The 26075-nt window shown below is 37.7% G+C and overlaps 1 protein-coding gene and 1 non-coding gene across 5 annotated transcripts in view; both read right to left on the bottom strand.

The window, feature by feature from the left end:
• The window catches only part of esn (espinas), a 366713-nt gene that overhangs the window by 309593 nt on the left and 31045 nt on the right, over positions 1-26075 (bottom strand). Inside the window, exon 2 of one of the 4 annotated variants that reach the window (XM_089735177.1) lies at positions 18166-18497. In XM_089735177.1, the coding sequence (XP_089591303.1) occupies positions 18166-18290 (125 nt within the window). In that variant the 5' untranslated portion in view covers positions 18291-18497. Of the gene's footprint in view, positions 1-18165; positions 18618-26075 lie in introns of all 4 variants that reach the window. The other 3 variants (XM_089735176.1, XM_089735174.1, XM_089735175.1) reach the window with 3 other exon arrangements.
• TRNAW-CCA (transfer RNA tryptophan (anticodon CCA)) lies at positions 14724-14795 on the bottom strand. The gene has a single exon. It is a non-coding gene; the product is annotated as a tRNA-Trp (tRNA).

Raw genomic sequence — 26075 nt, forward strand, 5'->3', positions numbered from 1 at the left:
CTTGACGTCTGTTGTCAAATTGAGAATAGATTAAATATTGTTTGTCTTTGTTAATATTTTTTATAGTGTAGTCTTGGCGAAATTTGTGATTATAGAAGTATAAAATACAATCATAATAGTGTACAAATATACAATTCCAATTAATTATAGTCGAATTTCGACTACTGCGGGACCTCTAGTCATTATAAAGATGTCACGTTCCTTTAGAAATGTTCACAATTTTGTATACGTTACCATGAACAAAAGAAGTACAGCGTACAATTATCTAAACGAATACAAACTTTAAACAAAGTGTTGCACGTACTTGATTGTATCTGGTGGTATTTAGAACTTACGACACGATGTGTATGCAACACGATTGTTTTATAATGATTTATATTATTTAGATATAATAAGACATTTTTCAGCCGCATAATCGGTAGCAGCCGACGAGCTTACGGTTCGCTTTGTAATAAGCTGTTACTGGAATCATTAGAGTCTAGAACAGAAATGCCCCACTTCAGAACTTCAAGCTATGAACCTATAAGACTATAAGAATTCAAGCTATAAATCATACTTTGTCGTACAGAGCCCCTGACCTATGTACATATATACTTGTAAGCGTGTAATTCAGTGACTACTAATTAAACTCCAAACAATTAAATTCTTGTGCATACTTAATAAATATTATGAAATCTATTTACGGGTATGTCAAACATTTAATTATTATGAATATTTATTAGCCTCATAACGAGAGAGGATTGGAGGAAGAGAGAAAGGTTTGGAGATTGCAGTAGCCAAAAATGATGGCTTTTCTCGTAAATTACACTTTTTTTTACCGGTGAACGAACTCATGACCTTGCCGGTGTGATGATTACAAAGACTCATAATGTGAGTACCGTCACCTTCCCTCAGACATGAGGTCTACATCTCAATCAGCATAACGACGATCCCAACTCTTCATCCTAGAACGCAACAAGCACATAATTAATTAAACTAGAGGTCCCGCAGTAGTCGAAATTCGACTATAATTAATTGGAATTGTAATATTAACAAAGACAAACAATATTTAATCTATTCTCAATTTGACAACAGACGTCAAGAGCAAAAGTTTGACAATAAATAGTATGCATGCGTGTGTGCGTCAAATACACGGTATGTAGTGTGTGTAATGTTTTCTTTATTGATTTAAATATTAGCATTGTGCACTTCTTCTCTATATTCTCTATAAGTGTGGAAAATTTCATACTCCTCCGTCCGCGCAATTTTCGTAAAAAGGGGTACAAAGTTTTTGCTTCACGTATTAATATATAGATAAAATCGTATCGCTTATACTAAATAACGTTAAGACGTTTCCTGTACGTCTCACGATGCTACCGCAAGATACGAAAGTGTAGTTAAATAACTATTCGAAGAAAGAAAATAATAGTTGGACACCATCAAGTATCAAGGACATTAAATTAAATAATGAGGTCCTGTGGGATTTGATCCTTTCGATTTGACTTTCTTTTAAGGCATATTGACGTTCAATGCTCGTTTTAAATTATATTCCGAAGGCTTTTAATCGGATAATTCATAGTAAAAAATGTAATTTTAAAAAAGAAAAAAGATAATATGCCCGCTGAGTTTCTTGCCAGTTCTTCTCAGGACGGAGGCTAGTTTTTGTGAATTGGCGATAGTTCTTTTTGACGTTCAACAAGTATGTACTTTCATTTATATATATACATTTTTTTTTTTTTTTGGTTTGATTTGATATAGAGGTAAACTTTTGGACCCATTACAGCAATCCTGAAGCTGTATTACCTACGTGCCTGAATGGGATGAATGTGGATATGGTTTATTTCATGTGTCATTATGTTCCACAAGCAAACAAGCTATACAGGGTGACAGCCTACAGGGTCGTCACAATACCGCATAATATCGGTACCGGTTCTAAGAACTTAAATTGAAGAAATGCTGCAGAGGAGCCGGTAATCTTATTTTTATAATCGCACCCCTCGACATCGGAACAGTTTTTTCTTCCCACCTGCAGCTAATGCCGTATTTCAATGACATGTTGTTTTTAAAACGAGGTTTTTAAATGATTCCTGAGCGGTTGGCAGCGGTTTTCTCACGCATGCTCCAGCATTGCTGATCAAGTCATCCATGAGATCATCTATATTTAAAGGAAATAAAAAAATCCCAATTGCATCGATGACGCCACCCGTCCTACCATTTAAACCGAAGCTTGTGATTATTTTGCGGCAGCTATAGGCACCATGATGGTATACTGTGGTAGTTCGGACCATACCCCACACCACGCTGCAAGCCCAGTACTTAAGATAAGGCTTAATGTTTAAAATCTTGAGCTCAGGTTTTACCGTCAGGTATTACAGTTTTGAAGTTGTCGTGGCCCAAAGGATAAGACGTCCGGTGCATTCGTATCTAGCGATGCAAAGGTGTTCGAATTCCGCAGGCGGGTACCAATTTTTGTAATGAAATACGTACTTAACAAATGTTCACGATTGAGTACCACGGTGAAGGAATAACATCGTGTAGGTTCGGCTTGGTAGGCAGCGGCTTGGCTCTGCCCCTGGCATTGCTGAAGTTCATGGGCGACGGTAACCACTCACCATCAGGTGGGCCGTATGCCCGTCTGCCTACAAAGGCAATAAAAAAAATAATAATAATAATAATAATAAAAATCAAACCCCCAAAAGTATAATTTGCGTAATTACTGGTGGTAGGACATCTTGAGTCCGGACGGGTAGGTACCACCACCCCGCCTATTTCTACCGTGAAGCAGTAATACGTTTCAGTTTGAAGGGTGGGGCAGCCGTTGTAACTATACTGAGACCTTAGAACTCATATATCTCAAGGTGGGTGGCGTATTCACGTTGTAGATGTCTATGGACCCCAGTACCCACTTAACACCAGGTGGGCTGTGAGCTCATCCACCCATCAAAGCAATAAAAAAAGGTAGAAAATACATGGGGATGATACATCGATATCGCATTTGTTTTATTTATTGCATAGTTGAGGGAACAAGGTTACAGCCCAGATGGGGACAAATGTTTACCACTGGACAAGTGTGAACCAATAAGCATCTCAAAGTGAATGCCGCCATCCAACAGATTTCAATTGTAATTTACAACGGTCCTCACCTTTCAAACTGAAATGCACGACTATTTGGCGATTCTTCTAAACTTCTTAGGTTGTAATAAGTCAATTTTATTATAAGACTCAGTCTTATTTACATTAGATAGTTGTCATACCTACCAAATTCTGTATGCAAATAAAAACGGTCTCATATTTACCATAGCATCCATCCCCGACCATCCTAGTACCGGCGGTGTACGCGTAAGAATGCGCGAGCTCTTTTATACGTTGAACTCACTTAAACGCATTAAAAGTGTTGCCTTGTTTAAAAACGAATGACGATTTACAGATTTATTCTGGGTTCTGTTCCATTATTTTTATAATTTACCGACTGTTAAATTTGTTTCAATCGGTTTTGTAAGTGCAAATGAATTTTATTGAAAAACATATTAGACACTGATAGTATAGTATTTTGGGTATAATTACTGTAATAGTGGTTCCGTTTCCACTGAAAATGTATTTAATTAAATTCAATGAAAGTCAAGGGAACGTTTATTCCGAATTTTGACTACGAATTATTTGAAATGCTTCTATTATTTATTTAGCAGCAGATAGAAGAACTAGCCAAAGGCTCACCTGTTGCAAATAGTTTAGTTTTATAGCGATTATATCGGAACGTTATGAAAGTACTGAGATTTGTTGCTTTGCGGCAGAAATAGGCAGAATAGTCGTACCTACTCATGCGTGCTTACAAAAGCAATAGTACCTAAATGTCAGTTGATGACCACAGTTTACTATTGGCATACTTGAAAAACGCTGCATTTCATTCTCCGGTGAATCTTTTAGACGCCCAGAGGAGAGAGTGGTTCTAGAACCACAGTCACACACCCAAAGCCGGTCAATTTTTTATCTTTCCTATTATCTGGCTTTCCTATTATCAGATTCTATTATCTGGCAACACATTTATAGTTTAAATTCTACTCACGGCGTGTATATCGCGTGTCAGCGCGCGGCATCAACTCCCCGAGACGTGGGTGATCAATGTTTTAACGTTTTTTCTATCAAGTTTACGTCTTAATATAAAATATATACACTTTCATCTTAATTGAAAGACGAGTAAGACTAGTTTTAGCCGATCGCATCTGTCACGTGTCCAAGAACGACTTCACGATCGAAAGAACAACTAGGAGTAAACAACTTTTACATATTACCTTACTGGACTATTTAATTGATCTTTCGAATGTGTCATGTACTCAACTAGGTGATGCCATCCACGGCCCGCCAGTGTGGGGGGCGGCAAAAAAAGTACAGAATATTGTAGGTAACGGTGGATAATATTTACTTGGAATTAGTAAAAATTTGTCGAAAACACTGGTGGTAGGACGTCTTGTGAGTTTGCACGGGTAGGTACCACTACCCTGCCTATTTCTGCCGTGAAGCAGTAATGCGTTTCGGTTTGAAGGGTGGTGCAGCCGTTGTAACTATACTAAGATCTTAGAACTTATATCTCAAGGTGGGTGATTACATTTATGTTGTAGATGTCTATGTGCTCCGGTAACCACTTAACACCAGGTGCTCCGTAAGCTCGTCCACCCATCTAAGCAATAAAAAAATACATAAGGTACAAGACCTTTTTTTCTGATCTTAGCAGTTTGTATACAACATACAATAATTAAATTTTGTATATAAATCATCGTATGTTAGCAAATAATGTAACTTTTGTTATGTTTTATCGCGTGTCACGGGATAATTTGATCTCTCATAAAGATAATAGCGCGTTTGTGAAGATTTTGCCTGAATTTCAATTAAAATAAAATTTAGTTTAACTGAAACTCGACCCATAAAATACAAACGTACAACAATTATATACCTACATATCTAGTCAGCAAATCCATATTTTTTTGACAATAATGGCCATTACACAATAAAATAACACACGGGTGCGTCACTGCCCAATTCAAATGATTTTTATTATTTAAATCTAAGCAGCAGTTAGACTAAAATATTCCTCACTTCAAAAACTGCTCACCATATACAAAATTTCATTTGAAGTTTTAATAGCGCTATACAATCTCAGTATTTTTTTTCAGATATCCACAAGAATTTAAAAAGCTAAAGACGGTTAGCTACCTTAAAAGCGCATTTCCCCCTAAATATTTATTTATTAACACTAGATGATGACACTAGAAGAAAAATAGTATTATTATTCGCCAATCGATGTCGGCAAGAGTTGATTATTGAAAACACGAATAAAACAACATTTTCTGAAATTAAATCGTAGCTAGATCGATTTATCGCCCCCGAAATCCCCTGTATACTAAATTTTATGAAAATCGTTGGAGCCGTTTCCGAGATTCAGATTATATATATATATATATATGTATATACAAGAATTGCTCGTTTAAAGGTATAAGATAAGATAAAATAAAACTTACATAATTCCATAACGGTTTTAAAAGCTATTTAAGGCAAGATCAAATGAGCTCAATTGTTCATAGCTTCGATACATTACTGTTGACTGGCTTATACGACAACCCGATATTAAAATTTAATATTATGTAGTAGGTATATAATGATATGGAATACTTCAAAATTAATAAACAATAAAATACTTAATTGCGTTTTCTGTAATATAATAAGAAAACAACATTTAAAGCCATTAATCTCTTTTAAAATTAATATTTTAAACAATTTTATTGTACTATACAAAACTCACCTCAAAACAACACAGAATGACAGACAGATGAGTGATTCTGTATAAGAAATATATTTTTTAAAACTAAAGTATTTTAAAGGTTTTAAATGATAAAAGTTTTTCTTTACATGAATATTGTTAAGACCCTGACTATAGTTGTTGCAGCTTATAAAATTACAAGGGAGATCTATCTACAGAACCCTAAAACACGGCCGACGCAACAGCATGATAATAAAATTAATAAGATAAAAAATACAGTGAAAACGTGATGTTTGTTTTTTTGGTGTGATGTTAGAGATGTGTTTTCATGATGTCATTATTATCTGATAGTCGGTCATCATGAACTGAGATTCCAAGTCCAACTCTCAATAATACTTGTATTCTTGCCTTAACAACGCATTATTTCTTATCGGAGTAATTTGGCAAGACTTGTGTTTGACAAAGCACAGGTCTAGCCTCGCGTGGAGTGCTGCTTCCAGCTCTATGCCAAGAGCCCCCAAAAACTGGCTACTTCCATTTGAGTCCATAGAAGAAGAGAGCCATTCGGATTGTCGATAGTCCCATCCTCATGAATCGTTTGATTCCTTTGGTTTACGAATATACGTCGGACATATGGAGATACATCGAGATATATTTTGTACATTAAACGTGGTACAGTACCCGGCGATAAATATTGCACATCGACCGTGGGAAAGAGACGGTTAATTTTTGCTTCGTAGAGCGTTATATCTGTCGCACATTACCTCATTGACATTTAATCTCCATAGATACGGGATCGTTGGTATTTCATCGCACACAAATAACGCTCTACAAATAAAAACAAAATTAGACGACGGTCTCTTTCTAAATATCGATGTGCTATATTTATTGCCTGGTACTGTAATGGTAATATCATGTCACGAAAACTAATTACAATAGAAACAATGTATTCTAATAGTGCTATTTTTATGGTCAAGTCATGTACCTACATAAAATTCGCTGATTGGTATGGTAGGTGCTTAGTTTAGCAAATAAACATTATTTTACTCAACTATTATATTGTCACTATTTCGGCTTTAAAAATTGTCTTCTGAAACCTTGTACCTACATATTTATTGAAGACAATACGTGAGCCGGCTGCACATGCGTTGCTCGTAACAGTTTTACTGCGCGCGTGTGCCCACCCTAACGTACTGTTAAAATTGTTTATGGCTTACCGTTTATAGAGCTTCAGTCTGTATATATTACAGCCGTTCGAGATTTTATGGCCGCTCAAAACGGTAGGAATGGGCAGAAAATATATGGCAACGGCTCAGCGAAATGAACGCGGCAACCTGTTCTCTGGAGAAAGCGATGAGTATGATTAAAGCGCTTTTAGCATTGAGGCTAACACGATGACATTTGATGTTAGAACGTGGGCTTTTTGTCTTTTAGTTATAACTAGCTTCTGCCGGCGACTTCGTCCGCGTGGAATAGTTACTTTGGCGTAACGCAAAATTTTACCCGCCTCTTTATTTTTCATTTTTTTTTATTGCCCTTGTAGGTAGACGAGCATACGGCCCACCCGATGGTGAGTGGTTACCGTCGCCCATGGACTTCAGCAATGCCAATTTACGTTGAAAGAGAAAATACTTTTGAATAATAAAATGTTAAGGAGCTATTTAAGGTACCAAAATCACGCTTTTTAACCAACTTCAAAATTGGAAGTTATCAATTTTTTTATCTATGTATGATCACCGATTTGTCGATAATGCTTGAACCGATTCTGGTAATTATTTTAGCAAAACTTTAGCCGTTTCCGCAGCGCACCCAGCGGAAGCTCTCAAAGGGGAAAAAAACCCCGATGCTGCGGTAACTTCAAATCCAGATGGTCTGCAGGCTCTTCTGTCTTCTCTACAGTTTTTTTACTGTTTTACACTATTTGTTTGCATACTCATAAAAATCCATTGTTCAATTAGTGATAAAAATCACTATAAAGTGCCTTTTCATTTAATTTTAGTGTCATAGACAGCACCGTAGCCCGCGGCCCACTGCCACCCGCCTCAAGTCGTGAGGCCGAAACCTCAATTGCATTAAAACAACCGCCATCGCATGCCCCCAAACCGAATACAACTCACTTTTACAAATCAATGTATGTAATTTGTTTGAGTAAAGAACGTCTATCAATCAATACTTTTTGTTATGATTATATATAATTATGTACATCACAAAAAAACGTAATGATTTGAAAATATTTCATAATGGTCGTTCCGTGTGTTTTACAAGAAAAAAACCTTCGAGTCGGCGCTGATCGGGATACTTATGTATCGAAAACCATCAAATAATTCAGTGGAGAGTTGTTGATGTCCATTGTCAACACAACACGGACAGAGCCAAACTGCTGCCTACCCCTGCCTACTATTTTAAACCTCATTTAAAGACGCCAATACCCTAAATCTCAAGAAACACCAAAGAAAGGGTGAATTTCCTCGAAGTAATTGTGGACTTCAACAGCAGCTCTAAGCAGTGAAGGTGGGGGATCATTTCAAGCAAACAGCCCGCTGAATTTCTCGCCGGGTCTTCGCAGTGGGTCGCGATTCCGATCCGGTGGTAGATTTAGCGAATCACTGCTCTCGCTAGGGCTAGTGTTAGCAAAGTAGATTCTGCCAAGCACTGCTCTTGGTAGGGCTAGTGTTAGCAAATTCTCTCAGGTTGAGCCTGAGAGCTCAACTACCCGTCCGGAGATAGCTGAAATAGCCCCCAAGCCGATCATCGTTCTCGTCGAACCCGTCGCTTGTGGCGAAGGGCTCGGCGAGTAAATTAACCCACAGACACAGCCCACTGAGTTTCTCGCCGGATCTTCGCAGTGGGTCGCATTTCCGATCCGGTGGTAGATTTTGCGAAGCACGGCTCTTGCTAGAGTTCGTGTTACCAACGTCGTCAGGCTTGAACCCCGTTAGCTCACCTCGTAGTTAAGGTTACGCTGATATGGTCTCTCTAGATCATCAGCTTGGGTAGGAAAAAAAATCCTCCAAAAGTTACCAGCCTCCTTAATAAGGAAAAAAAATCAAGAAATACCGCAAAACACTTAACATAAAATAACACAAAAGAGAACCAAAGACTTCAATTTAATAAATCCGTACTGGACTCATGCTTGACTCACTGTTAAGTCACCCTAGTAATTGTTAAAATTGTTACAAAAACTAGACTTAACACCATAAGTTAGGTAGAAAGCTTCTGAACTTGCAATCCATTCAATACCTCTTTTGTTTTTTTCCTTTTTTATGACAAAAAAGGAAAATTACAACATAACAAAACATAACATTAACACGTTAGCGCATATTGTATTTGGTTCCTTCTTGCATGACTCTATAAATACAAGTTTTCTTCGATACAGTGAAAGTAGAGGTGTAAGCTTTGAACAGGTTTGACCTACATTCAACAACCGTTAGTACTTATGAGCTACGGTGCGTATGAGCTTTTAGTTGTCGTGATTGCTTCGATCATTCGTCTCAACCTTGGTTATTCCGATTAACTTCCATTGATTATCTCAGGACTTAAAATACATTGGAACAGCTGAAGTTGACCCAGCATCATAATCTTTATCGTCATCATCTTAGCCAAAGAACAGCGCACCAGTCTTTGGTACTTCTTAACTACGTTATACAATTATTATAGAAAATATTTCGTTACCTTAAGTTTCCCGATATACTAATAATGAGTGATTCCACTATGCCTGCTTCCAAATACTGTAGGCAGCTACCCATTTGTGTAGGGAAATAAAGTAATGGGTATATATAAATACACATATACATGGATGGACTATATGATATTCTATTCTATTAGATCTATATTCTATTCTAAAATAGCTAATAAACATCCAAAAGATCATAGATCTCATAATATTCCCTGCGTGATGAATTGTGCAATCACAATCTCCGACCGCAAATTTCATACAATTTTATTTACAATCAGAACCACGGTAATCGGGCCTTGTTCGTGAGAGCTTCTAAAATAACAGAATAACATCTTAAGAGTACAACACTGGTAACATTATAGTTCATTTATTTTGATGCAACACGATATACAGCACAATACCTTGAACTGCAACACTATACACAGTAAATCAAGTCGTCGTGGCCTAAAGGATAAGACGTCCGGTGCATTAGTATGTAGCGATGCACCGGTGTTCGAATCCCGCTAGCAAGTACCAATTTTTCTAATGAAATACGTACTTAACGAAATTAAAAAAGGTGTCTATGGGCTCCGGTAACCACTTAACACCAGGTGGGCTGTGAGCTCGTCCACCCAAAGAAGCAATAATTTTTTTTTTATTAATTAGAATACAATAGTTTTTATGTTTCTTTCATACAAAAAGCAATATTATTTTCATTTTACATAGATCCTCATTAACTGTACTAAGCATATCATCACCAAAAGGGCACAAACGTCTAGTGCCGGACAAAAGCCAAGGACCGTACCTGTTTTGCCCGCATCACGCCCTTTACTATCACCTTAAGCCGTTAGATCAGGATCTACCTTGTGGGACACTTACTTAGGCTATGTCTTCCGGTGCGCGGTCGCCACTCAAAAACCTCAAGAACTCCCGATCAAGGCTTCGCGGGCTCAAGACCACGCACATATAAAATACAATATGAGAATTATTACGCTTAAGATATACTAACGTTTTTGTAAATCCAAAGTTTCTTCTAAAACTATTTTGGCGAATTATTTCGTAAAAGCCTGCAGTCAACGCCCTCTGATATTGTTAAACTGAATCGGCTGTTAAGTAATGCCAAGAACATTAACTAATGCAAGAAATTACACAACATTTAACAGTCAAATTTATTAACAGTTAACCTACTTACTTATTAGAGGCTTCCTCCTCTCAATACTCCGGCGTCACAGAGCTGTCACATTTACAATTACATTTCCTGTTGACATGTAAATGTCAGTGCCATAGTCGCTCTCGTCATTCATCGGCAAATGCGTCTCTCACTTAAATTATAACTTAAAATGTATTTGTGTGCGCATAAATACTTTAACTGTATTAAAACTTAATGATACTCCGATGTAAGTAATGTTAAATATATCCATAGCAACCACGTGTCAGCTTATCAACGTAATTTAAATAAATAGAGCTAAAACATTATTGTATAAGTTGCTGATTTAATTTATATAATTTACAGCTCTAAAAAAATTGTCGTAAAACTAATAACAAACTCTATTGAAGTCTGATTAAAATACATTTATTTAGATTCCACCCTTTGGCCATCATTTATATAAAAAGTAGTAAATAATAAAAGACTAAGAGACTATTGGCTTGTAAATTAATTTATGTCATTCAAATATTGGTTTCATGACTATCCTATACTTTTGTTCACTTCCGTCCTGGTAAAAAAAACGGGGGACGAAGAAAAAATATGGCGAACTTTACTGGTTGATTGAGGGAGGGCAGAAGCTCGTTCTTTTGAAGTGTACCGAATAAGGAAATTTATTTACTCTAAATAAAGCGAAGCCATGTGAAATTGTAAGTCATAAAGGAAGTATAACTTAACAGCGTTTGGATTTTTCAGCGTAAGCCAAAACAAGCAACTAGTGCCATCTCTCTCACAGTATTTTAATCAAAACTCTTCCGAGTTTCAATCGGATATGTTTGCAAACGTAAATTTAAAACAACACACTTTTCCGCCACACAAATGTTGATTATCACAAACTCTAATTGTAACTCTGTAAAGATTTTCATTCACAAAATATTGAACTTTTGAGGTTAGACAGAAGTTGCGGTAGCGCTATCATTATAAATCTGTGGTCAATGGCTGGAATAATATGTGGGAATCCACTGCGGTAGTCATCCGATCTCGCCACTCTCGACTTGGCTTAGCGACCAGCAGGCGAGCATTCGAACCACGTGGTTTTAAATATAATAGTTACCGAATCCATAGCCATAATTATGTGCATACCGTCTCTAGCCTTAAGATGTGATGGTAAATTACTGAACTGCATTATAAAAATGTTGTAGTATTAAACCTGCAAAAGATGCGGAATATTTACGATAGTACCGATCCATAAGCGATATGAGGCAATCTTTTACAGTGCACTCAAGAGATTGGGTTCAGCACTATGTCGAAGCCAAGGAGTGCCTGCAAGACGTTAGATTCCTTAGCATCTTGAAACCGTCATTAGCATAATGCACACGCCTTAAAGTCGCCTGTCGTTTTTTTACCCTTTTTTTCTCTAAATGCGGGCAGAGGAGTCTTGTGAGCTTTGGCTGTCGGAGTCCAAAGAGGTCACAGCTTGATTAATGTCCTGATTTGGAAATTTTATAACGAAGCTTCTGCTGCATTTTATAGTGCCGCAGAAATAGATTACATGGTGGAGCCGACGCGGGCTCATAATAAACCTCCGAACAGTAATCACAGTAAATTTTTCGGGTTTGATTGAAGTCTTTTTTTTTCCTACCTATGCTGATAGCCTTGAGAGGCTATATCAGCTTCGCCCAAACGTGTAGGAGAGCTCACGGGGCTCAAACCGGAGTGGTGCTAACACTGGCCCTAGCAAGAGCAGTGCTTCACAGAATCTACCACCGGATCGGAACCGCGACCCACTGAGAAGATCCGGCGAGAAACTCAGTGGGCTGTGTCTGTGGGTTAATTCGCTCGTCGAGCCCTTCGTCGCAAGCGACAAGTTCGACGAGGACGGTGACCTGTGCTTGTGGTACCTAAAAGCACCGTTAATGGATCAGGAGGATCCGTAATGACGGGTTCTCATGTCGTGCCGCCTTCCTAAAGTGAAAAACCAAAGTATAGCTTTAAAAATTAGTTGTATTTCCTAAAACCTTCCACAGACCGAACGAGAGATGCCCACAATACCACTGTGCCTCTAGCGGGGTAATCATTTAGTAATATCACGGTTAATATGCGAAGCGGTGCGTACAAAACTACAATATGATTATTGTTAACTGTTGAAACTGTACAGCTATTGGCTTCAACAAAACAGACGAATTACTTTCATTTTTCATTACAAATGGAAGGAGTTTGTGTTCGTTAAAGGTCGGCTGTATTTGTTGGAATTCGAAAAAATCGTTCCCGACATTATACCCAAAAGGTTGTTTATTATTTTAAATTTAATGTTGAATTTTGAATAAATCGGTTCTATGGTAGAAACGCGACATTTTCTTAGTAGAATTTTGAAGCCAATATAAATGTTCTTTTTATTTGAGTTCGGCAGTTAATATCGTTAAAAGCAAACCTTTTTGCTAAAACAACCTCCGTATTGTGGCTGCGAAGTTCCAAAAATGTCATTTAATGCACTAAGCGAGCAATTGAAAGAATGTTTTCAATTTAAATTACGTTCTGTCTATCTGCATAACTTGTAGGCGCATTTTATCGGAGCTACTTAACAGATTTTCTTATGATTTCACAGTTAAGCAGGGACTCATTCAGAGCAATATGTAGCCTTTTTATTTATGTTTAGGCAGGCCAGCACACAGCCCATCTGAATGTGACTGGCCACCGACGCTGATGGACATGAACAATGTCATACACGGGTAATGTCAAACAAAGGCAAGCCGCCGCGGCGCCGTCTACTATAAATCGAATATTTTCAAAAATAAGAGTTATCATCATTTAGAGATCCTTAGAATTAACTTCAATTCTCTTAGATGTTCGAACTTACATTAAATAAATAATTTTATAATTTTTACTGGTGCTAGGGAGGACCTCTTGTGAGTCCGCACGGGTAGGTACCACCATCCCGCCTATTTCTGCCGTGAAGCAGTTATGCGTTTCGATTTGAAGGGTGGGGCAGCCGTTGTGACTATACAAAGACCTTAGAACTTATATCTCAAGGTGGGTGGCTCATTTACGTTGTAGATGTCTATGGACTCCAGTAACCACTTAACACCAGGTGGGCTGTGAACTCATCCACCCATCTAAGCAATCAAAAATAAATAAATGTACGAAAGTAGCTCAGTCTATCGATTACTATTTGACGTTCAAATAATTAAACAAATTTAGTATGAAACAGTTTAAACCTTTTGCAAGGATTTAGGCTGCCTTTCATCCCACTGCTAAGCACGGGTCTCCGCCCCCGCGAACGAAGTGTAGTCGACACGAGCAAGGCTGCGGGCGGAAATGTTAGTTAGTCCACTTATTAAGCCATAAGTTCGAAATACCAATTCCTCAGCAAAACATGTGATCTAAAGTAAATTTAATATTAGTATTGTTGACACTTTAGAGAAGGCTGCAGAAGCGCGCCCCTACCATGGTAACGCAGCTCATCCCTTGGAACCGTTGCATTCATCGGCAGTGCATTTTAAGTATGCATTGCATTTCTATGCATTGCATGTTGTATGCTTGCATGATGGAACGAGGTTTTCTTCCAATGAGGCTTAAAAGCAACGATAGGCAACGCTTTAGCACTCCAGGTGACTACCAGCACTTGGAACTTTAGCTCGTTTGATTATAGTGCTATCAAAATGCGATAGCGCGAGAGTAGTTTTATTAAATACTCTTCAAACATTTAAAGATAGTTACAACTGGGCTGGGCTTCACTAGTAATGCGCACAAGAGGCACGAGTGCGGTCCATCCTTAACACTAAACATCGAACCATGAAATTACAGAATTAAATCTGTGGGAAGACGGCCGCGCCCGCCATTATGACAGCTGTCATTTGATGACAGAATTCACTTCACAGCCGGAATTTTAATTGAGATTAATTTTGATTAATATACCGATGTTTTTTTGAACCGATTTTGAAATGGGAAAGTTTGTAGGTTCTTTTGAAGACTTAAATTGAAACAGCTGATTTCAAATGTAATTTGACATTGGATGATCGACTTACAACCCTTATCAACTATATATACTAAACACTAACGAAATCAATTACATATTTTATGTCGCTCTAGAAAAATGCATAAATATAATATCTAATTACAGACCAGTACGTTGTAAGGTATTGCGACAATCTACTTCAATTCTTCAGGAGGAGGAATTTATATAAAAAGTTATTTGACCCCGACGTGATTTGAACACGCAACCTTCTGATCTGGAGTCAGACGCGCTACCGTTGCGCCACGGAGTCACGAGAGCTTTGGGCGAATTTATGTATCACTAAATTCAAATCATTTCAAAATATCTTACAAAAATATTAATTTGTTATTAATCAATTGTAAGACAAGTTAATCAACTTGTCTTACAATTCAAAAGAAATAATAAAACATGCGATAAGGTCACTTAAGCTACTGAATACAAAGCGTTTGCCTATCCGTTCGAGGATCAGAAAAAAAGCTTTCAATGTCAGTGAATGTCAGGCAACAAAAGTTTATTGTAAATGTAAGACATTTAATACTATTAGTGCTCGCTCACTGCATTGGTCAAAATTGGACCATAATCATTAATATCTCAAGACTTAGCTTAGCTTAGCTTAGCTTAAAACTCATTTACACATAGTATCTGGTCTTGTTATTGATATTTTTCTTCGTAAAAGTTTAAATTAAAAAAACTGTTAGGTGCTTTTTAGTGAAAATCGCCAATTGGTTGCTAAACAAAGAAAATAGGTTTTTTAATGATTGAACTTTTGATTCTCCTTTGCATATTGAAATGACTTATCTAACTATATAAGTAGGATCTAAAAATATTTGTCAACCAAAGGTATCTTAAAATATTACGTATCTATTATAAGTATAAAATTGTTAAACTATACTGTACAGTTAAAAGTGAGACCTTAGAACTCATGTCTCAAGGTGGGTGGCGGTATTTACGTTGCAGATATCTGTGAGCTCCGGTAACCATTTAACATCAGGTAGACCGGGAGCTCGTCCACCCATCTAAGCATTAAAAAATAATAAAAAAAATAGGTAATATAAAAATATTTAAAGGTACACCTCGCGTAATTCTGTTAAAACAGAATTCTAAATCCTGATTATTAAAATTTTTTGGACATGGAATCGTTATATATTGTTGATTTTCGTCACCACTAATAGATAAACTCTTAAAAAAGAACCCCGTTTGCCGGGTTCGAACCCTGTCTCATTGGCATCGCTCAATTCGAATAGGTAGTGAACCCTTCGAATACCATATTCCTGAGTTACCCTCCGAGAAAGTCCTGACGTAAGTACGTTATCTGTTATCAGTGCAAAACCCTCAAGTGCTGCAGGCTATCAATCTCGGCTCACAATAAAACGTAAACTTTATATTCGGGCCCCGTAGTGGTTAGACGCTCCGGGTTCAAATCTGACGGGGGATTCCGTTATATAAATAGGCCATGAAACGAGCGCGCTAACAAATTTTTATTTAGAACCAAACGTTGATGATATGACAATTTTGCAATTCCTTATAGTTCTCCGCTAGTGGGGTGGTTAAACTTGATAAAATTGCCGGGACTCCACTTTGAAAACGTGCTGTGTCAATATATGATTTAATCAATACTATCATTACTACCATAGCGATTCTGTGTTGATTTATTCTAGAATCTATAAACCGTTGTAAAGTTTTACTCTGGAGCTCTTACGGATTCCATTGGTATCGACGTACAGACACCATCTTCGCTCAACACTGCCAAGTATCACTACCCCCTTGGTAGAATGACACCAAGGGGTCTTACGTGTAGCCAATTATATGATACTGCTGGTCAAATATATACAAGGCTTTCCCTTCATCCATTCAAATGAGACAGCTATATAGTACTGAGATTTCGGCAAGATATCTCAAGATGAGACGCCATTCACGTTTAGTATATATGAACTCATTAGATTTAAAAAAAAAACTTGAACTACGTGTGTTCGTCCGCGGTAGTAAATGACTATTCAAATAATTATCTCTATATCTAATATTACTTATACTCGACTAGAGCCGATAGAAAACGGTTAACATAGTAAATAATTATTTATTTACAGATTTTCATGCAGCAGATAAGATACGACAAGTCTTGGTGTCGTGTTGCTCGGTTGAAGGTGTGGCGCTAGTGGACAGTCCTATTTAAACAAGTCGTCGCGCTTTTCATGGCCCTAACGGGAAGTGACGTTATACGGTAGGGGCTGGAGCGATGGGAAGCCTATGCCGGAATCTCAAACTTATAGCCCCCGGTTATAAGCGATTCACGCTGTCTACTTAGCGGAACTTTCTCCTCTCTAGACATTACGAATATGTTTCGAATGTTAACTGTATCAAGTAAGCTTGACACGGAGCGTAGGTTCGATACTGGAATGAACTTCCGAATTATTTCTTGATGCAGTCACTAAAGCTCAGAAACGTCACAGTGGGAATGCCATCATTTCTCTCAGTCCTGAGGCCCCGTCATTTTGGTTTTTTTTTATTGCCTTTGTAGGCAGACGAGCGTACGGCCCACCTGATGGTAAGTGGTTACCGTCGCCAAGTTATTATTATTTTCCTACTCACCACTGATAGACATCGTTGTTCGACAGTAGATCTTTATCTACCGCAATAAGCGACAGACTACATCCCGTGCTAACTTACAGCAAAATATATATTTTCGTCTAAACAAGTAAAAACATTGAAGCTTTTTATTTTAATGCCGAAAAAAAACCCATTAAAACTTCACTTAAATCATGTATACACATACATTTATACGTAAACTCCTCATTTTTCCTTTGAATTTGATGCCCTTATCCGGCATAAAGTGGCATTTACCGTATGCCTCGTAAATCGTGTTCAATCATTTCAAAACACTACTTTATTCCGTTATCTTAAAGTCGATTTCAATTTGTAAAATATTTTTTAAAGTGTTACCAAGAAATGCATTATTCAAATAAATTATGACAGTGTTCGTTCTTAATATTGTCGGGCTTGTGAATTGAGTTAGGGCGTTTCGGAGACAAGGAAATGTGTTTGAATTACTTCATTCAGTACCTAAATGTGAATTAATCTGTGATTTACAGAGTGATATTAATATTGTAATAAGTATTGTTGATGTAAAAAGTGTAATATTAAAATTTGTTTTTTGTTTAGTCTGTCGCGCGACCCTGTACCATAACTTTATCTCGCAGGGGACAATAATATGGTCATTTTTATTTATTTATTTATTTATTTATGTACACACAAAAAAGAAGACATAGTACAGAGTAATAGGAAAATTATGTACAAAGGCACTGCTTATTTCTTTAAGAAATCTCTTTCAGCAGACCTGCGAGAGGATTGTATAATTAAAAGTGATGAGTGTGTGTAGAACAGCTAAAATAACAAACACAACATGAGAATTATAGTAATGCACATACACATAGCAAATATTGTTAAACTTAAATACAAAGAACTTAGAAACAAGAAGAATACTTGAACATACATTTTTGTTACCAAGAGTTGGTAATGATTTAGTAACAAATTGTACGATCGCCCAAATCTCGCTAAGTTGGCCAGCTTTGTTGTCGTAGATAGAATTCCTAGCAAATCTATTGATGTACGAAAACAAAAGCAATAAAATTTGCATTAGTCCTTACCTGTCATTTTGCAGTACTTCAGCTTTGACCCAGGGTCCGGCTCCCCATTCCTCGTCATCCTGCTGGTCCTGCTTCATCTTCAGCAGGCCCGACAGCCACGTGTAAGACTTGCTGCGCTTCATCATCCAACATAACCTCACATCTCAATATTTTAATGGATCCCTTTGCACTATTTTTTTTACCTGGTATTACTTTGATTTGACACACAGTTTATTTTAGATTTTTTTTTTCAACATTTGTTTTTCACTAATTTTATCTAAAGCTCAGTGTAAGATTTTGAAAGCACTACTTTATAAATTAATACTCATTTCCTTTTTGTTGCACTGCCACTGCTACGACACTAGCATTTTTAAGTTGAATTCTCATACGATTCTGTTGCATATTGTAAGCACTTTTATACAACACAAGACACAGTCGAAATTGATCAAAAACGGATGAGTAATTCCCGAAAACTATAAAACTTTTTTTGTGTTACGACTCGCGATCAGTTCCGGTGTTACCAACATCAAAATATCAATTAATTTCAACTCATTAATGATTCTCACTTCAAGCCTACCATAAGAATAATTGATACTGTGAATAGTTCAACCGAATTTATTCCTTATCGTTTGGAGATTTTGACGGTTTTCTTTTGAAACGGATTTCGTTCGGTAGATTCCGATACTCATCTTAGAAAATTGACGGACAACGGTTTAAAATAAAATCGATTAAACTTTATTATGTTGTCAGTTCCGTATGATATTTTTTTTTTCATTTGGTAATGATTGACAGACTAGCGCCTATCGTACTCTTTGATGAGCCCAGTTGTTGTAAATGAAATATATACTTGTATATTTACGGAAAATACAATAGGTACATACAGTTTTATTATAGCTATCTAAGTGGAACTGTGTTCGCTGTATGACCGTTACAACTGGACTGTCGTCCCAATATTCTTTTCCCACAAGCGTGGAATGGTGAAGATGACACCTTGCATTACGTAGCCAGGTAACACGTCACGTACGTTATTAAGCATATGTGTGTGACCCTAAATACTCCATAGGTATTGTCGTTTACATTGCGACTTACGTTACTGACTCGTTATAACCATTTTGATGGAATTTAGGACTAAAGCAGCTTAGGATAAAATTGTGGAAGATGCGTATTTGAAGCTATGTGAGTCCACCACCACCGCTTTTCCTGTTTCTACCGCGAACTATTTATGTGTTCCAGTTTGATAAGTGGGGCAAATATTATGCAACACAATTGAGGTTTCGACGTCGTGTCTCATGAAGAACGGCAATACTCACATATCAACAAAAATGTGTGATTTGCGATACACCCAAACACTATACTATCTAATTATTAAATACATATCCTATATACAAACACACTTTTGCTGCAACATGGTTATAATGATATGATTTTCGATGAACAATTTACCACTAAACGGTATTACATTTAATTCATAGTCAATAATATTTTAAATACGGAACCCTAAAATTGAATCATCGACCTCGGTCGACCTTTCCCTCTCACAATAGACGCATTGATCATTCGTCGTCTCGTCGACAACCCGACCGAATTGAAAGGTCAACCCATCAACACTAATCTATGAGAAGAACATGTTTTTAAACCAGACGTATTGTGAATACTTTATTCCTGATGTACAGAATTAACTCTATACTTCTTTATATTTCTTTCCTAATGACATAAAATTCACTAACAGACCATGTTCGGCGATTTTAAGCAATCCGAAAATGATTATTTTTATTTAAAGATAAAATATATAAATAAAATATTATAGTTAGTCCAAATAAAACCAATCCAAAATTTAAAAAAGTATAAATTAAAAAAAATGCTATTCTTTTTTATGGTTTATAATTATTATTGTTTTTAATGTATAATTGTCAAAAAAAAGCATATTTTTTTTGTATAATTTCTAACTGGAACTAAATGTACTTTTGACTCTGACAAATTAAAAAATTCCAAAACAGAGTACTGCACCGGCAACACCTTTTAAGATTCCATTCTCGTATTCCATACCGCACGACTATATTATTACGAAATAAAAAAAAATCTTAAATTTACGCGCGTAACAAAAATAATAATAACCTTAACAAATCGAAAATTCGATTTCGGAGAACGTATATTCGTAACGGACTGTCTTCTAAATTTTATTGCCTAACACTTGCTTGTTATCGTGAACGAATAAAAAAGGTTTTCCGTGCATGTAGTTGAAGTGTAGATTAGTCTTTTTTTATTTTAGTAGTATTATAGTTTTCGAGAATTCACTCTGCTCAACTGCTTAGTACCGATGTACCTGAAACAAACAAATTAGTTCAAATAAGTAAGTGTATAATAGCAGCTATTTGCAACAAAGTCCCGTGAAATCGGTCTCACTATTTCGGAGTTTAACCAAGAAAAGACAGATAAACCTTTATTTATTAATTGCTTAGGTATGTGCACGAGCTCACGGCTCACCTGATGTTAAGTGGTTACCGGAGCCCACAGACATCTGCAACGTAAACGCTGCCACATACCTTCAGATAGGAGTTCTAAGGTCTCAATTTTTACATAACGGCTGCCCCACCCTTCAAAGTGAAACGCATTACTGCTTCACGGCAGAAATAGGCAGGGCGGTGGTACCTACCAGTGTGGACTTTTTTTTTCCTACCTATTCTAGTAACCTCGAGGGGCTATTCTAGATTCGCCGAATTAGTAGGTGAGCTCACGGGGTTCAAACCTGATGACGTTGCTAACACGAACCCTAGCAAGAGCCGTGCTTCGCAGAATCTACCGCCGGATCGGAAACGCGACCCACTGAGAAGATCCGGCGAGAAATTCTGTGGGCTGTGTCTGTGGGTTAATTTACTCGCCGAGCCCTTCGTCGCAAGCGACGGGTTCGGCGAGAACGATGACCGGTGCTTAGAATCCGGTGCACAAGACTTCCTACCACCAGTTTTTTTGTACAGAATCCGCAGAGTCAGAATATTACTTCATTATTAACGTCGTCTTGTAAACATTATTTAAATTGGAATCTTTTTTTTTTTTTTTTTATGATTGAGAGATTACTGGTGGCCCGGAGGCCTTTCCAGCTTCACCAGGACAGGTGGGCGAGCAAAGACTCAGCCAAGAGAGGTGGGATTTGCTAACAACTGCCCGAGCGCCTCCGACGGAGACCTAACAACTCAAGAGCAGTTGCTTCGCGAATGAATCTACTACCGGATCGGAATCGCGACCCACTGAGAAGATCCGGCGAGAAAATCAGCGGGCTGATGCATGGGTTAGGCTGCACGTCGACCTCTTTGTCGAGTTCGACGAGTACGGTTACCGGGGTTCCTCAGCCTGCTCCTAGTGTTAGAGCTGAAGGTATCTAATGCAAGAGTTATAGGATCTGATGGATCCGTAAGGACGTGTCTAGGGCGACGACGTTGACTTGCTCCTGCGTGATCAGGATTCGGGGAGTAGTCAGCGGCGGCAACGATAAGGCGATTATCATGACGTATAGCCTTATCGAAGTAACGTTCCGACACTGACTTCATGTGTTTGCGGATCGATTCGAGGCCCAGGTCGTCGTGTAGGTCGACGTTCCTCACGAACCACGGAGCCCCGACGGCTAACCTGCAAAAGCGGGACTGTAGGGATTGGTAAATTGGAATCTCTAATTCTATTAAAGCCTATGAAAACTTAGAATCGGACCCTCCGAGCTCCGACGAGTTGTTTGCCGACACAAATGTACGTCTACTCGACTGCCTCACAATTACAATCTGACTTGCGATTTCGTTTATCCATTTAACTTTAGGACGGGGAGATGTGATACTGCTTACTCATTTCTATAGATTATCTTCCATGTTAGAAAATCCTTTTGAAAATTGAAAACCGATCGCGTCTGTACTCTGAAGTACGGCGTTCATAAAGACCATTTCTATACATTACGTGGCTATGGGATGCTTATGTTTACAACAATCCGACTGATAATTTGACCTATACAATACAATCTAAATTTTTGAAGGGTGGGGCAGCCGTTGTACTGTAAAAACTGAGGCTTAAGAACTCATATCTCAAGGTTGGTGGTGGCATTTACGTGTAGATGTCTATGGGCTCCGGTAACCACTCAACGGACACACACACAAGCCACAAGTGGGCCGTCAACTCGTTTACCGACTTCGCAAGAAAAGAAATCGAGAAACTGTACCCATTTTTCTAAATAAAACGCTAAAATACGCATCGGTGTAGTTTCTGTGTTTTTCGTAATTCTAAGCAGTTAGTTAAAATAATGTAACTATAAAAATCGCATGTACCACTAAAACTGGTGGTAGGATCTCTTGTGAGACCACGCGGGTGGGTACCACCACCCTGCCTATTTCTGCCGTGAAGCAGTAATGCATTTCGGTTTGAAGGGTAGGGCAGTCCTTGTAATTATACTGAAACCTTAGAACTTATATCTCAAGGTAGGTGGCGCATTTACGTTGTAGATGTCTATGGGCTCCAGTAACCACTTAACACCAGGTGGGCTATGAGCTCGTCCACCCATCTAAGCAATAAAAAAAAAAATCAACAAACAACAACAAGAGGTCCTACCACCAGTAATAAAATCAATAGTAAGTAGTACAGCGCGGATTCCTCGCTGCTAAAGCGTAAGTTTGTTTAACAGAATTGCACGTTCTAACAACCTCGCGCTCTTGACAGTGAACAGCATAGATTATACACTTAATATATTTGAGAGTGAACAGTGACCGTTTTACGCCACCACGTCAACTACAAATGGTACACAGCATTTCGACATTTTAGTGTGAAAATCACAAGAGGTTCTCATATCGGATATTTGTGCACGATTATTTCTTTTGACAGTAATTTGAAGTTTTTTTATTATTTACCTAATGAAAAAGCCACGCGGTGCGATGTACAAACTATATACTCGTTCGGACCTGCTCCGAGTTTTGTAAATTATATCTATATATGTAAAAATTAATTGCTGTCCGTTAGTCTCGCTAAAACTCGAGAACGGCTAGACCGATTTGGCTAATTTTGGTCTTGAATTATTTGTCGAAGTCCAGAGAAGGTTTAAAAGGTAGATAAATATAAAAATGCTCGGAATTAAATAAATATAACAATTTTGTTTTTCCTTTGATGTGTCCCCCGTCGCGTCGGACGGATTCCTTTTGTTTGTTTTAAGTTTATTTTATACAAAAGTTTAGGTCTTTTATTTGTCGATTGAGGCACTCACTACAAAGTCTGCCGGATCAGCTAGTAAATAATATATTTATTCGCTTTAACAAGCAACCAATTAGGAAATGGTCAGCCGCCCGTGGTCAGATCAGAGCCCCGCTGTAGCACGGCCGATCAGTACACATTTGTTTTTTTATTAATTGAATGTCCGCGAACGAATCATACAACGAAGAAACTGGGCGGGTAGCCATCATACAACGCAAGATATTTGACAGATGCCTGAATCTCGCTTACGACATTTTCAAGACAAGCTTGCGCATATACAAGTTCTGAACAATAACATTCGGACCGTCGGTCTACCGAGCAATTCCACCCGCTCGGTGGAAGATCTTCCCTTCGTCATTTAAGCTTCCCACAAAACAGCATCTATCTATCTTAATAGATGAACTCGAAAATTCACTTTTATTACAAAGCGGCTATCCCGCCCTTCTATACAGACATCAAGACTGCTTCACAGTAGAACTATATAGGCAGGATGATGCTGACCGTAATTATGCAAGTCTTGTGTTAGTTTTGATTCTATCAAAGTTGTTCCTTCCGCGTGGAAGTTGTTTGTGAGCACGTATTGAAATCAAATTTAGCCGCAAGATTGGCCACGTAATTATCGATCATTTTTAATGGATTCGTTCGCATTCTTCTTGGAATTCTTAATATTCACTGAACATACATAATCCGTTTGTAATATTATATTAAAATTGTCATTGTGTTTGAGATTATGCTTCACAACATTAGTAGTGAGCGGGTAAGCGCCCAGTGATGAAAATCTATTTCTTATGCAAAAGTTATAACGATTTAAATAATTATTCGGAATATCTTAAAAATTGTTAGTGTTCAAATAGATATATGTATATTTAAATCAGTGGTAAGTTCATATTTGAAACACCTGTACATTGCCTAATCGAATCAAAAAGTTTTCGTTTTAAACATATAATTATATTTATATTTTTTGCTTTAAATTCGATACAGTACACTTGACGGCTTGTCTTCATCTTCATGAATCTGACACGAAATTCACATATTAAATACTAAAAATTATTCCTTCCCTCCTAAATGCTCACACTAAGCTAGAATAAGCTATGGAATGAGCTCCCCTCCACGGTGTTTCCCGAGCTCTATGACATGTCCTTCTTCAAACGAGGCTTGTAGAGAGTATTAAGCGGCAGGCAGCGGCTTGGCTCTGCATTACTGGAGTCTATGGGCGACGGTAACCACTCACCCTCAGGTGGGCCGTGTGCTCGTCTGCATACATCATCATCGTTCTTTCCTATTACCCTCTGCTGGGTAGGGCTCGAATCAAATTTTTCCATTTATATCGGTCTTGGGCAGTCTATTTTAGCTCCTCCCACGTCATGCCCAAGACCCCTAGCTCCTGCTCCACCGAGCGACGCCAAGTTATTCTGGGGCGGCCTCTCTTCCTTTTGCCAGGCACTTTCCAGGTCAGTGCTCTCTTTGATAGGTGGGTATCGGGCTTTCTCAAAGTCTGCATACAAGGGCAATAAAATAAAAAAAGCTAGCAAAAATCCGAAATATGGAACATTTAATTTACTTTCTATTTAAAATTTGAAAATTCTTTAACTATACATCGCTCGGTTTAAAATAGGGATATTATTTCGTGTTTTAAATTGATGAATCCTGTTTAGAGCTAAGTGGTAAAATGTAAATTTATCATTAATTTGTGTTTTAAACATGAATATTCATGCTTTCCGACGGTCTTGTTTATTCAAGCAATTAAATATAAATATGAACAGAAGTGTGATAAATGTTGATAATCTAATGATTGAAACGATAATATGCAAGTATCCGAAATTGTAACGCTAACCGCGCCCACTTGTTCCGCCGTCTTATCTGTGACTTTATTGGGGCCAACCCTTTACCTTCCTGCAATAGGTAAGGATGAAACGTTATAATTGTATTGCCGTGTGCTCCACACTCGTGGCGTTATGAGTTATATAAGTATAATGGAGAGTTATAATAATATCTGCTGCGCATTAGTACTGGTGGTAGGACCTCTTATTGTGAGTCCGCGCGGACAGGTACGACCGCCCAGCCATTTCTGCCGTGAAGCAGTAATGCGTTTCGATTTGGAGGTTGGGGCAGCCGTTGTAACTATAGTTGAGACCTTAGAACTTATATCTCAAGGTGGGTGGCGCGTTTACGTTGTAGATGACTATGGGCTCCAGTAACCACTTAGCACCGAGTGGACTGTGAGCTCGTCCATCCATCTATGCAATCAAAAACAATAAAAAAAACATGGCTGAAAATGGCTACTCTAGCTCAGGTGCCAATATTAACGTTCTAATATTAAGTGGTTATTGGTGGTCATAGAAATGTCAATGGTATCGCCTCGGGACACGAGATAGAATTCTATAACAGTTTCCCAATCCTTCAAACCAAAAATAGTTGTGGTTTAAGAATGCGGAGGTATCTCTGGATATTTTTGCAAAAATGATATAATTCCATAATTAGTAATATGATTGTAAATACATAAAAGAGTGTGTCACTTCAATATTTTAACTGCGATGTGAAAAATGTTAAAATATTTAAATTTACTTTAAAATAACTAATTAGGTTTGAAAAAGAACTTATTATATAAGATTTATTTATTTTAGGTACGTTTGTATGAAATATATTTTGATTATTCGCTTAAAGGAGACTGAAACGATTACATACATTTTTGGGCCCGAATGTAACGTGATGAA

This window comes from Bombyx mandarina, chromosome 19, assembly GCF_030267445.1.
Source record: "Bombyx mandarina strain Sakado chromosome 19, ASM3026744v2".
NCBI lineage: Eukaryota > Metazoa > Arthropoda > Insecta > Lepidoptera > Bombycidae > Bombyx > Bombyx mandarina.